At 38.4% G+C, this 13305-nt stretch overlaps 2 protein-coding genes and 1 long non-coding RNA gene across 3 annotated transcripts; 1 reads left to right on the top strand and 2 right to left on the bottom strand.

The window, feature by feature from the left end:
- Positions 1–1394: 1394 nt before the first annotated feature.
- On the bottom strand, positions 1395–6399 carry LOC111797548 (probable phosphoribosylformylglycinamidine synthase, chloroplastic/mitochondrial). Its single transcript, XM_023680590.1, has 3 exons — positions 6163–6399; positions 5953–6054; positions 1395–5804 (listed from the first exon to the last, which is right to left on the bottom strand). Exons 2-3 carry the CDS (start codon positions 5992–5994, stop codon positions 1605–1607), a joined length of 4242 nt encoding a protein of 1413 aa, XP_023536358.1. The 5' UTR covers positions 5995–6054; positions 6163–6399; the 3' UTR covers positions 1395–1604.
- Positions 6400–6698: 299 nt separating this feature from the next.
- On the top strand, positions 6699–7582 carry LOC111797604. Its single transcript, XR_002815561.1, has 2 exons — positions 6699–7077; positions 7163–7582. It is a non-coding gene; the product is annotated as an uncharacterized LOC111797604 (long non-coding RNA).
- A 359-nt stretch (positions 7583–7941) lies between these two features.
- Positions 7942–12349, bottom strand: LOC111797579 (cytosolic endo-beta-N-acetylglucosaminidase 1-like). Its single transcript, XM_023680628.1, has 11 exons — positions 11946–12349; positions 10864–10998; positions 10626–10735; positions 10431–10542; positions 10254–10361; positions 10024–10136; positions 9711–9792; positions 9520–9600; positions 9324–9379; positions 9058–9190; positions 7942–8964 (listed from the first exon to the last, which is right to left on the bottom strand). The coding sequence occupies exons 1-11, from the start codon at positions 12336–12338 to the stop codon at positions 8248–8250; spliced, it is 2040 nt and encodes a 679-aa protein (XP_023536396.1). The 5' UTR covers positions 12339–12349; the 3' UTR covers positions 7942–8247.
- Between the last annotated feature and the right edge of the window lie 956 nt (positions 12350–13305).

Genomic DNA, 13305 nt, shown 5'->3' with positions numbered 1-13305 from the left:
GAATTAAACAAAAAAAAAAAAAAAAAACTTACTAAAAAATTAAATTTGAAGAGATTATAATTAAAAAGAAAAAAAGTTATATTTTGAAACACAAAAAATATTAAAATAATGATACCAAATGTCAACAAGGGAGAGTTCCAACTAAAAAGTTCATGGATGTCCAATATCCAATGTATTTTTTCTTTTTTTAATTTCAAACGTAAATAATATATTATATAGTTTTAACAAAATATATACATAATATAATCAAATATATGCTTCACTTGACTTAAGATATGATAGTGGAGTGGTTGAAGGAAGTGGTCAAATAGTTCCAAAGCATATTATATGGAATTTTGAATCATTTCCTTAAAGTGCCCTTATGTGAAAATTTCTCCCTATACTATATTTTATAATTTTATATGAGTTTAATATGAAAATCCTTGTAATAAATTCTCTTCGCTCTCACTTGTTTAGAGGAGAAATTTCTCGCTCTTGTTTAAATGGAGTTTTTCTAACCCTTTTTGGAGTGAGTTCCTGCAGACTAAATAGACATCTATATAGAAAATGTATCTATTGCTCCAGTCCACCGAACTCCTACTCACCCACTCAAGCATTTCAAAGACTTCTTTTAAGAGAGAACGTGAGATCTTACATTGGTGGAGGAGAAAACATTCTTTATAAGGGTGTGAAAAACTCTCTTCTTAGCGCATTTTAAAAACCTTGGGGGAAGCTTAGAAGGGAACATCCAAAGAGGACAATAAGCTTTACCTTCTGCTAGCAGATATTGTCCTCTTTGGGTTTTTCATCAAGTTTTTTAAAACGCATCTAGTGGGAAGAGGTTTCCACACCCTTTTAAAGAATGCTTCTTTCCCCTTTCCAACTTATATGGGATCCCACATAAACTTTCAAAGATAACAAAACTAGTACGTTCAAGCTCAAAACCTAACCAGTAATCCGATCATGGAGCTCAGCAACTAGAGAGTGAGCATCCTACCCATCATATCCAGTCCATCACCGTCTTCATCTTCCTCAACACCTTCAATTTCGTGAAGCTACGCATGATCGAGTCATCAACTAAGAACTCAGTGACCACATCCCAAACACGTCAAGAGTGAGTTCAACAGTTTAACAGAGCCAACATTTAGATCTTGACAATGTGGGCTCTTATTCCACTGGTAAGAACAATCAAGGACCTAATCCTCACCACGCCAGTTTCAATAGGCTGATGGCCAAAGAGACCCATCTATCCATCACGTTTGAGGAATTTCACCTGCACATTCTTCAAATTTAAAAGCTAAAAGCAATATAAATCCAGATATCAAGAAGGTGGCAGCCAGCAAACCTGAAACACAATTAAGAAAATTAGTTGAAGAACAAAATGAAAAAGGAAGAACAGCTTGAACAAGAACAAGTTATCCTAATGCGCATTATTGTTTATCTTTTATAGCATTTGATAGATATGCTATGCTGAAGAGCAATCAGTAAGATCTTTGGTATATGGATCACAAAATTGTCCATTAATGGTATGTAAATGCCAATCATCCAAAAATTATTGGTAGACAGGGAACTCCAGAAGTCCCAAAATTTATTGTCCAGCACAGTAAAATGTGACACTTAATAGATTAAGCCTCTTCAGAGCACCACTCTCGAGCGTTTTGAAACATCCGCAACCATGGGCTAGGACCTTCTTTGCTCACATTCCACTGCTTGGGAGACCAAGGGAACTGCCACATCAAGAAGCAACGTTCTGGGTGAGGCATCATAGCAAGGTGCCTACCGTCTGGAGAACAAATTGCTGCAACTCCCAGAGGAGATCCATTTAGATTGAAAGGGTAAACTTCCGTTGGCTTCCCATCATCATCACAGTATCTTAATGGAGCCAAGTCCGAGTGGAGAAGACGGTCCAGAACACCATCGTCTGGGAAGTATGCTCGCCCCTCACCATGGGCAGACCACACACCCAAAGTGCTGCCTTCCATTCCCTTAAACATTATAGCAGGTGAATCCTTTATGGTCACACTTGTGAAACGACACTCAAAGCGTCCCGATTCATTATGGATGAACCTTGGTTGTGATGGATCCCCACCGACACCATGTACACCGCCGACTTGAGGGCCTGGTACCCACCCTAAAAGAGCCATGAGCTGACACCCATTGCAAACTCCAAGGCTGAAAGTATCGGGTCGTTTATAGAACTCTTGAAATTGATTCAGTAAGGGCTGGTTGAATCGGATTGAAGCAGACCAACCTTTTGCAGAGTCGAGCACATCTGCATAACTAAAACCTCCAACAAAAACTATTCCACGGAACTGCTGTAGAGTGATTTTTCCATTCAAGAGATCGGACATTGTCACGTCCCACGGTTCAAAACCAGCTGCGTAAAATGCAGCAGACATTTCCCGGTCTCCATTGCTACCTTCCTCCCGAATTACCGCTATCTTGGGTTTACGAGTTGAAGACAAAAACTTCTCATCTGTAGAGGAAGGAACAAAAGACAATTCCCACAAAGGTTCCCGCCTAGCTTTCAATCCCTCCTTTTCTGATTCTACACAAGATGCCAATCTTTGCAATTTTTCCAGCTCAAAACTAGTTTCCTCCCATATATCTCTAAGTACAGAAGTTTCCTCATTCAAATGACACATACCATCGACCTTGACTTCAACGGTCGGAGTAACAGTTACTTGTCCAATGATATCAGCAGTAACGCCTGCAGTAGTTAACTCGGTCATTACGACATCCAAATTCTCCCTGCTTACCTCAAGTACAAGTCCTAGCTCTTCTGCATAGAGCGTTTGGAGCAAACTCTTCCCACGTGATGCCAAGTCCAAGCTGATGCCACAATTTCCAGCAAATGCCATCTCCAAGGCAGAAACCAGCAAGCCACCATCACTGATATCATGACCAGCAGAGATCAACTCTTTAGTAAGGAGGTTTTGAATGCTCTCAAAAACTCTTTTGAAGTAAGGAACATCATCGAGATCGGGACAAACATCTCCAATTTGGTCAAAAGCCTGAGCAAGAGCTGATCCACCTAATCGTCGCTCTCCCCTTCCCAAATCAATGTGAAGAAGAACGCCATTATCCCCTAATTTTAAATCAGGAGTAACTGTTTTTGTTATATCAGGACAAGTAACATAAGCACTAATTACAAGATTTCCAGGAGCCTTAACGACCTCTCCACCCGCTTGAGCCGCCATTGACAGACTATCTTTACCTCCATCAATAGCTATGCCAAGTTCGATCATAGCCTCCGAAAGAGCCACAGCTGCATCATACATAGCTGCCCCTTCCCCGTCAAGCTTGGCAGCATACATCCAATTTCCACTTGCTTTAACATCAGAAAGACGAGAAACTTTAGCCCAAACAAGATTAGTAAGTGCTTCTCCAACTGCCAATCTAGCCATTGCTTTGGGATCGAGTAGGCCTTTTATCGGTTGTTCCCCTATTGCACATGCACCTCCAGTCAAGCCCGAATAAGTTTGTGCAATAACTGCAACATCTGCAAGAGTAATCTGCAATGGACCTACAGTTTGTTGCTGAGCCACAAGACCTGTTACACATCTATCTACTTTTGTAGTCAAGAATCGTTTTGAACATACTGATGGAAGCCTCAACACTCTCTTAAGAGAATCTGACATTGTCACTCCAGGAGCAATATCAAGTGGCTCCAAAGCATGAACAACGCGCTGGAATTCAAAGGTTTTCTGAGGCATGTCTCCAAGAACTTTCTCAAGCTCAAGATCCACCGCAGGAGGAGGCGGGGGAAGTCCCTTTGAAGTGCATTTTTGGGTGGCAACACTATCAACTAAAACACAACGACCATGACCACTTATTACGCCAATTACAGCCATTGATAACCTCTCTCTGTCACAAATTGACTGTAACAAGGTCCGACATTCAGGCTTAACTAAAATAGCATCTTGTTCTTGGTATTCTGCACCCCAAATCTCCAACACAGACATTGTATGGTCACCTACAACAATTGCCCGAATATCAATTTCAGCTCCTTTCGGATATATAATTTCCTTCACAACATTACAATTCCCACCAGCTCCTTGATCATGAATACTAATAATTGGGTTATTTTCCCCCATTTCAACACAAGCACGAACAACACGATAAAGTTTTTGTGCCATCTCAGCGTCTCCACGCTGCACAGCATTAAAATCAAGTTCTGCATCATTCTGACCACTAACCATGCTTGATGCAGCCCCACCTCCCATACCAATGCGATAAGCAGGGCCTCCAATTTTCACAACCAACATTCCAATATCAGGCTCTTCCTTTGAGATGTGAATATGATCAATTTGCCCAATTGCTCCACTAAACATAATTGGCTTCAACCACTCTCGTCTTTCGCCACTTGGCAGTCTCATTCCAAATGTTCTAGTATATCCTTGAATCAGTGGCTCCCCAAATTTATTGCCGTAGTCAGATGCACCATTACTTGCATCAATCAAGATCTTCAAAGGCGAAGCCAAGTTTGGTGGGTAGGCAAAAGATGAATCTTCCCATGGAGCAAAAGACCCCTCCATATTGAGATTTCCTACACAATAACCAGCTGTAGATGCCACAACAAAAGACCCCTTCCCAGTCGCATGAGTATCCCTTATTCGACCTCCTACACCAGTCTCTGCACCAGGATAGGGAGCCACTGCGCATGGAAAATTATGGGTCTCGGCTGTAAATAAAATATCAAGATCACGGCTACTTTCTTCTAAAGGGCTCGTCGAACCAGGATGAACAGGTCGCAACTGATTAGCCAAGAATCCCCGAATTGCACTGGAATTATCCTTAAATCCAATCACAGAATTGTTAGGATTTGCCTTCAAGGTGCTCTTCACAATCTGCATAAGCGTTCGGCTCATGGGCTTTCCATCTATAACAAGCTTTCCAGTAAAAAACCAATGTCTGCTGTGCTCACTGTTGGATTGAGCAATATCAAATAACTCCACGGTTGTTGGATTTCGCTTTATTTCCTCGCTGAAAAGTTTGGTGTAGTATTGAAGATCTTGTTCATCAAATGCTAATCCCATCTCCTGATTAATCTCCTCCAGTGCCTTCCGGCCTTGTTCTATAACAGGCACAAAGCGAAACTCTTCGGGTATCACACTAGTCTCAAACGATTTAAGCCTCCGAACATAAACACATTCAGTCATCCGATCATGAACCATTGCAGAAAACTCATTAATTTGATTTTCTTCTAATGCACCTTTACTATACAACAAATACCTCCTGGAACGTTCCATACGCGTCACCTCTGTTAATCCACATGCTTGGCAGATAGACACGGCATTAGAGGACCAGGCCGTGGTGAAGGACAAACGGGGTCCAACCTCAATTATAACAGAATCTAGTCCTTGCCGCTGCTTCTTCTCAAGAAAGCTCTCAGTTCCCAAATTGTCAGGCTCATAAGTTTCCTGAAGAAGCCATCTAAGCACAGACACCTTTTCATTTGAAATCTCAGATTGAATCCCAATGTTGAAACACTGCTCAGTTTCCAAACCAACAATCTGATTCGAAATCTTTGCTTGGACGGACTTGAGAAGCTCAGAAGTGGCACTTTCCTGAATCAAAGGATCCCGGAAGAAATGAATAACCTCAGCAGTGGGCTTCTCAACCAAGCTTGACGCCCCATCTACTCGGCTGGCCACGACCTTACAATCCACAGCTCTGGCTTTGCTCGATGCACGACATCTCAAAGGAACATACCTTCTGCTTGAGTTAACCGATCCCACAGCTGAACTACCCAGCATTCCCCACAACCCACGCCGTTTACAGTGAGAATAGCTTTGCAAAAACAAATTCTGCCTACGCCCACCCTGTCAAAAGCGGAGAGGTGTTCATAAGCAAAGTGAATATGAGACAAACAACCATTGTTTACCATCCGAAAACCAAATTTAAGTTCTCAAATTCCATTATGAAATTCCTCAGAAAGCCAAAACAACAATCAAAGAAAACAAAACATACATGGAGGAACTCAGCAGCAGTAATCTCCCCGGCAGTAGCCATTTAGCAAGCCCGCAAGAACAACTCCGCTTGTAAACAACAAATGATCGGCTATTCCTTTCTCTAACAAAAGAAATGGAGACACACTTTACATGAATATGGTAACGAAGACGGAATCAATCAAATCGTTTCAAAAGGAAAAGTCATAACGCTTAAGCTTGAGCTACTTACCGCGGAACGGCGCCGGAGAAGCTTCTTAAAGGGTTTTTGATTAGCGACGGCGACAGAGGGGACTGAAGAAGAGCGAAGGGATTCTCTGAGCACAAATCGTAGTGGGTGCTCTCTGATATTTTTTTTTTCGTTTGTGATTTCAAGAACAAGTGGGCTTCTCTCTCTGTTTTTAATTGTTTTTTTTTTCCTTAAATTGGCTAGGTTTTACAGATCATTTCTAATTAGATTTCGAGACAGAAAATTTTGGAAAATTAACAATATGTTTTTTAAATATATTTTTTTCCAACAAATTTTCGTAAAAGTATTGCACTTTTTTTAATGATTCCGTTCCTCTTTAATTATTTTTGGTTAATCTTTTTTGTATGCTAAAAAAAAAAAAAAAAAAAAAAATTAGGGTTCATACCTATATATGTAAATTATTAAGGCCTTTTCTTATGCTATGAACATCATTATCAGTAATTAAAAAGTTTAAATAAACATTTATTTAATTAATCAAAATAAATATTAATTAACAAATTTAAGTCGTCTACTTTCCATCAAACTTAAATAAATGGACGATGGGAAAAAGAAAATCAGAAAAGCGCGCCGAAATTGTTGATCGGCAGCGAAGGAAGATGAGATCAAGAAACCACTGTGTTTGGTCATGCTTTTTTGGCTTTGGGAGAAATGATGGGATTCTGCATTGCTTAAACGTTCGATGGCGAGGATTTGGGAGAGTATCAGTGTTGGATGTGATTTAAGCTGCAGAAAAATCGTCGTGTCGGAGATATTCGATTCATCAATTCACAAGTGTTTAAAGGAAGTTTGGCTCAATTGAATTAGGGCTTTCACTCAGAGACAGCTAACATTCGGTTCATAGAATTAATTTGGGAGGAGAATCATCGTTGATCGTTGTAGAGTTCGCTGGAAAATCGGGTAAGTTTAGAATCTTTTTATATATTTCTCAGTTTTCGACCGATTGACGACCTTTTGAACCTCAAATTTCCTTCATGGTTAATAGTGATTGAATTTCCTAAAAGTTATTGGGAGAAATCGATCGTTACGCTGCCAGAAAAGGATCGTCAAAGAGAAAACACATAAATGGAAGCTCTGAAATCAAATGAAATTCCACGCATCTGGAGGTTGGAGAATCAGTTCGTCTGAGTAACTGATGGAGTATCCCTTCTCAAAATTTTCGAGGTGATTCCAACCGCACTAATATTTATTATGAATTTAGAACCTAATTAGTAGATTTTGAGAAATTTGAAGGAAGGATAAACATTAATTTCGCAAGAACCAAGCTTTAATTGAGGTAAGTAGTAGTTAATTGGAACATTTATCTAAGTTTTGCCTTGTATTGACTCGAATATGACTTGTTAACGATGGTTGCGGATGAAATATGATTGAGGATGAAATATGATTGAGATGATTGATTAGTTAATCTTGAATAGTGAACTATCTGAACAGCCAATGTTTGCATTTGTATCAGTAGAGTTGGATGATATAGGGTCGTGCCTTGGATGCATATGATATGTAATGCCATCAGGTTATTATGTGGGAACTGTTAGGAGGTTCTCCAACTATCATCTACAATGAACATGTCTCGATTGACAGGGTCTACATAGTATTAGAGTAGTTGGCATGCTTGAGGGCGCTCCTTCACGATTATGACTATGTGAGGACTGCTAAAGAGTCATCAACTAATCTTTAGTAGGAACTTGATGACCGAGTTCGTATACATCCAAAGTTGGAACAGTTAGGAGGTTACATCTCAAATGTATGTGCGTTTTAAAACGATGATTAAGAATAGTAGAGAGCATAGCTAGATTATAAATTTTAAACTAACAAACAACGAAATAAAGGTTCATAGATACAAACTCCATTAAGAACAGAACACAGCCAAACACAAAACCAAGAAAACCAAAAAGGAGAAAAACAGAACAAACAAAGACCCAAGAAAGAAAGGAAAAACCACAAGCCCCAAGCACCAAGCCAGCCAAAGAGAAGCAAATCACCAAAGCCAACCAGCAACGCCAAAAACCTCCAGAAACGACCTTCGGTTACCAAGGCCACCAGGTTACATATTAAATAAGGAGAATTCGGAACTTAATGACCTTCAGCATCCACATAGAGAAATGGTGAGTCCTCCAATTTCTGGATACTCCCATCCACTCCACAAACTTGGATTATAAATTTGAAACCTGAGATGCTGGAAGGAACTGCAAGGCTAGAAACATAAAATGCTTCTACATGTGCCACCCCAAGATATTCCGGGACATTTTGTAACTTGAGGCGATTATCGCCTTTCTTGACTACTTGCATGACATAAACATTGTAGCGTTCAAATACCATGTCACTACTGCTATCTTTCAACTCCCAAATGATCTTAATATCAAGGGTCTTTTCTCCCTCTGGACTTGAACTCCATTTAATATACTCACTTTTAACTAGCCATGAACTATAGGGAGGAAAAACAGGATTCTCAACAGATCGTATAATGATATTACCGAGCACAGCGAAGTAATTAGACGATGAATCAGAAACTAGTGCACTATTTTCCCCAACCATTCCAGGTTCAGGGCTTGATCTGTAGCAGACAGTATTTATATTTGTTAGTTTGTATCCATCCATTTGAATTCTGCCCATTTTAACTAGCCAATCAGGGGAAAGTCCAAGCACTTCAAGTGGAGTTGTCTCAATCACTTCAGAGAAATCATTCGAGAATTTCTTTTCAATGCTGGAGACAAGTAATAACTCTCTCTTATTTGTGCTAGATAAGAACTCCAACGAAAGGCCTAGTTGAGAATCCCCACTTGACTTCGACTGCAAAAATTAAGTCATGGACAAAGGTTGAACTAAATGTAATAAGAATCTTGTTATTTATAGACCCCTTCAACGCAAAAAGAGTTCACTTACAGAATACATGACTACTAAAGGATCTTCCCCCAAAACAACCTCTCCTTGAAAGAGTTTTATTTTAGTGTGGCAATTTGGCTCGAGAGTCCCTTTGAATGCAATGCTTCCTCCTCCATTGAAGACTTCCTCAAAACTAGCAAATCCGTGAATTCAAACGAAGGAAACTTTTAAGTACAAATTCAAACAAACAAATGAAAGGTTTGAAGAAAGCAATGGTTGAGAAAATGTTTAATTCAAAGAAAATAGATACAAGTACTTCTACTTACTCTGAATAAGCTTGGACAGGATGTGAAGTTGAAGGCTCAGTTACCTCAAGTATGGGCTGCAAGAAGTTACACATGCTGAGGAAGGAGAATTCTAAAACAGTAACAAACAGGCATCCTCTAATGGCTTAAGGGGCAGAAACTTCGATACAAGCCAGCAATAAAACTATTTAGTGAATCCTACAGATATATTGTTTACCTGGAAGCTTTGACTGGACAGATTGTTCCATGAAGCATCTGATATTTTTACTCCATTGATAGAAACTTGATAACCATGACCCTGGAAACGTGGAAAGAGACAGACTTTGACTGAACAATAATATTGAGTAGACAAACTTTTGGAGTGCTCAAGCACCTGTTTAAGGAACGGATGCTTGGCAGAGTTCTAACCTGATCAAAATTTGAGTAGAATGGTAGTAGTTTTGGGTAACTTCGCACTATTTCCCATGATTTCTTCACAAGATTCCACCATCTGTTAAAGTTCATAGTAGACAAGATCGAACCCCATTAAACATTTAGGAAGATGATAAATGCTGACTCTCCTAACAGCTCAAGATACAAAAGACATTCATGATCATATCATTGCAATGTAGCAATGTGCGGGGTGGGAGGATTCAAACATCTGATGGTATATCCCGAAGTTGGCTATGATATTCTGAAGTTAGGTCTTAAAAATCATGAGAAAATCAATTAGTGTACTTACTTATTTTGAGCAGTCTGAAAATCTGTTTCCTGGGGGTGCTCATACACCCATCCAGGAGCAAATATAGCAACCGACACATCGTCCTTTCTCAGAACATCCAGCGCAACGTTCGTCTGGTGTTTAAGAAAACTTTTATTGAAAAATTGATTCTACCAACTCTTGGCTTGGGATAATCATTGAACTCAATATAATACAAAAACAAGTAACACAACACTATTTTGTAGGCTTACATCCCATCCTCCACCACCAAAGGTACCCCTCCCAAAAACATCAATGCCCATGTACACATCATGCTGTCTCTCCCCAGCAGCAGCAGCAGAACTTTTAGGAGTATCCTCCTAAGATCACGAATAAAAATTTTCAACATGTTCTTATTAGTAACGAAAGGAAATTTGTTTCTTTCTTACTTTCCAACCATAGTTTACAAATATTCCATCGGAGATATCAAAGAAAGGCTTGTTTTTCTCATTCAATTCATTTTGCCAACGAAGCCTACCATCCACAGTTACACTGTCATACCTGTCCGTAAGTAAGCAGCAGTTAATAGAGTCCATAAGCTCAAAATACGAATAACTAAGCCTGTAACATAGCCCAGGACTAACCATATAACTAAGGACCCAGGTAGCTTAGAATGCATAGACTGGGTTAAATAACTCACAAATTCTTTCAAATGAAGAACTTGCTGAGAGTTCATAGAGATTTCCATATTCATCTGCATAAACACACTCAAAACTTAAGAAAAATCATTAAAGGAGAAGAGAAAGAAGAAATATTTACACCCTAATAAGCTATAGGATTCATATGAACCATTCGATGAAAACACCATAAGCAAAGCAATACCAGCCATCCATCAAATCCCAATGCAACAGCAAGCTCAGTTAAGCGCCCTGCATACATTTCAGCAGAATCCTTGGATGCAAGCAAGGTATCCCGAACATCTTTGCCCCCTCCTTCCACAATGAAAGTCCCCAGCACCTATGGATTTGATACCACTATTAATTTGTATGTCATGATGCCTATAGCAACCCCCTTTAGTAACTTGCCCTTGCCCTTGTTCACAAATAGCTATATACATAGCTGACTGGACACATCTGTCTTAGTTCAATCATTTTCAAATTTTCATCTATGTTTTATTTGCTTGTTCTTTATTTGATTCATTTGCATATGATGTCAAATGACTGATTGAAATTCTGATTAGTGATAATGCATGATTTACTAGTAAAATTCTTAGGGAAGTTACACAAAACCAACGTGTATAAAATTCTCAAGGATATGTAGGGCCAAAGTTATTTTAAAATGGTTAAAAATTATTTTTGTCATATTCAAAATCACTCTAGAATATGTTTTTATTCATTCAAAATTAGAGATGTTCATTTAATCGGCGGAGAATAGAAGAGGGAGTTCAGAGAGATTTCTCCCCGTTTGGATTACACTCTCCAGTTGTTCCCACCTCCAACCCCACTGTACCTCACTTTTTATATATAAATATTTAGTGTGTACGACTATGTTGTAAAGTTTGTAAAAATTATATTAACATTATATTATATATTTGTTTATGAAATATTATTAGATTTATTATGATGTTTTAAATCTTTTAATAGAATTTATATCGAAAAATAGAAATTAATCATTTAAAAGTTGTGTGAGACAAATATTTTTTAAAAAAAAGTATTAAAAATAGAAAAATTCCCGAGGGGACTGGACTTGATCCCCGAAATTCTCCATGGTTAATCATCGTTCCAATACGTGCAAAAATAAATAGAAAATTTCAGAGAATAAGAATTGACGTAGGAGGCGAAAATTGCTTTGAAAAGGGTAAATTGATTTTATATCATCAAAGATCTATTTCTCGAACATGTTAGTATGATTCTATTTCTCGAACATGTTAGTAAAACCACTAAATGAACCGAGTAGGTAGGTACCTTGACACCGTGCCTGTGAGCAGTATTTGTCCAAACAGGAGGTGGAAGGGTGACCAAATCATGGGAGAAGTACACAAAAACATCGATCAAATACCAATGCCATATTGCATAAGCATCTGGGTTAGTTCCTCCCTGAACCCATTTATCGTCTAGATATCCACCAGCCATATCATGGCACACAAGCATCCTGCGCCTGCTGGGCAACGAAGCAGGCGGAAGAGCAACAGTGGATACATTAAAAGGGTAGTGAAATGATTTGAAATAGGCCCGCGACTCCAACTCCTCGAGTGTTTTGATAGGGTAAGCAATCGGAATAGACGGCTCCGTTGGGTCAAATGGAACAACCTCCGACATTGTTGCCACACCGCACACCTCTGCTGCTTTCTGCAGCATCAGGTTTGATATCTATATATACATATATCCTTCCTTGTTGCATTTTGTTTTTGTTGTTTTTCCATTCTTTCTTTCCCCTTTCATTTGTTGTCTTCTTCTTCTTTCTTTCTTTCTTTCTTTGTGTTTGCCTTTCATTATTTTCTTCTTCTTTTCTTTCTTTCTTCCTCTTCTATTCATTTCGATTCTTTTCTTCCTGCGTCGGTTTGAGATCAAATCCAACTGACTGTTACTGTGATCAATTGGTATTCTATCCTGAAATCGATGATCTTTGACGCCACACCATCCGAAATCAAATCAGATCAAATCAAATTGAGAAAACTTACAAAAACATTGACAAACTATTGAAAAAGTAAAATAAAATAAATACTACAACTCGATCTTTGATTGAAAATAAATCGAAATATTTGTTCAATTCAACTAACTTTTTTATATCTAGTTGTAAAATATAAGCCTAGTTAATTGCATATGATCATTTGTTCATTTATTTTTAATGCAAATTAAATAAAATTATGAAATAAAGAAATTTGATGAAAGAAAAGAGAATAGTTTTACTGAACCCTTTAAATAACAAATTAAATTATATTATTTTTGTTTGAGTTATATTCAAACAGATTATATTAATTACAAATATGCTTCTTTTTTTTATTCTAGTCCAACCCAACATTTATGGTTTGAATGGAGTATTCTAGATTGGTCCGTTTATGTACCTAAAAAGGAACACCTATCAAAAATTTTAAACTATTTGTTCAAATAACCTTTTTATAGTATGTTATTTATTCTCGTGTTTTCGGTCCTTTTTTCTAATGTGTTTCTCCCTCATCGCTCCTATATCGTCACTCAACAACGACTTCCAATGGAACCCTCTTTCTGATACGGATCAACAACGTGAGGGAAAAAATAGGGAGTGAGAAGGAAAAATATTTAGTGAGATATTGAGAACGAAAAGCAAGAAGTTAATTTCATCGGT

Source organism: Cucurbita pepo, chromosome LG01 (assembly GCF_002806865.2).
Source record: "Cucurbita pepo subsp. pepo cultivar mu-cu-16 chromosome LG01, ASM280686v2, whole genome shotgun sequence".
Lineage (NCBI taxonomy): Eukaryota > Viridiplantae > Streptophyta > Magnoliopsida > Cucurbitales > Cucurbitaceae > Cucurbita > Cucurbita pepo.
Note: the sequence above shows the minus strand (reverse complement) of the source record. Positions and strands in the feature narration are given on the sequence as shown.

Coding starts and splice junctions, on each gene's coding strand:
- LOC111797548 (XM_023680590.1), bottom strand. CDS start 5,994: ATGGCTACTGCCGGGGAGATTACTGCTGCTGAGTTCCTCCAT. Junction 5,805..5,952: donor CTGCTGCTGAGTTCCTCCAT/GTATGTTTTGTT, acceptor CGCTTTTGACAG/GGTGGGCGTAGGCAGAATTT.
- LOC111797579 (XM_023680628.1), bottom strand. CDS start 12,338: ATGCTGCAGAAAGCAGCAGAGGTGTGCGGTGTGGCAACAATGTCGGAG. Junction 10,999..11,945: donor CTCACAGGCACGGTGTCAAG/GTACCTACCTAC, acceptor TCAAATCCATAG/GTGCTGGGGACTTTCATTGT. Junction 9,191..9,323: donor CCTGTCCAAGCTTATTCAGA/GTAAGTAGAAGT, acceptor CGGATTTGCTAG/TTTTGAGGAAGTCTTCAATG.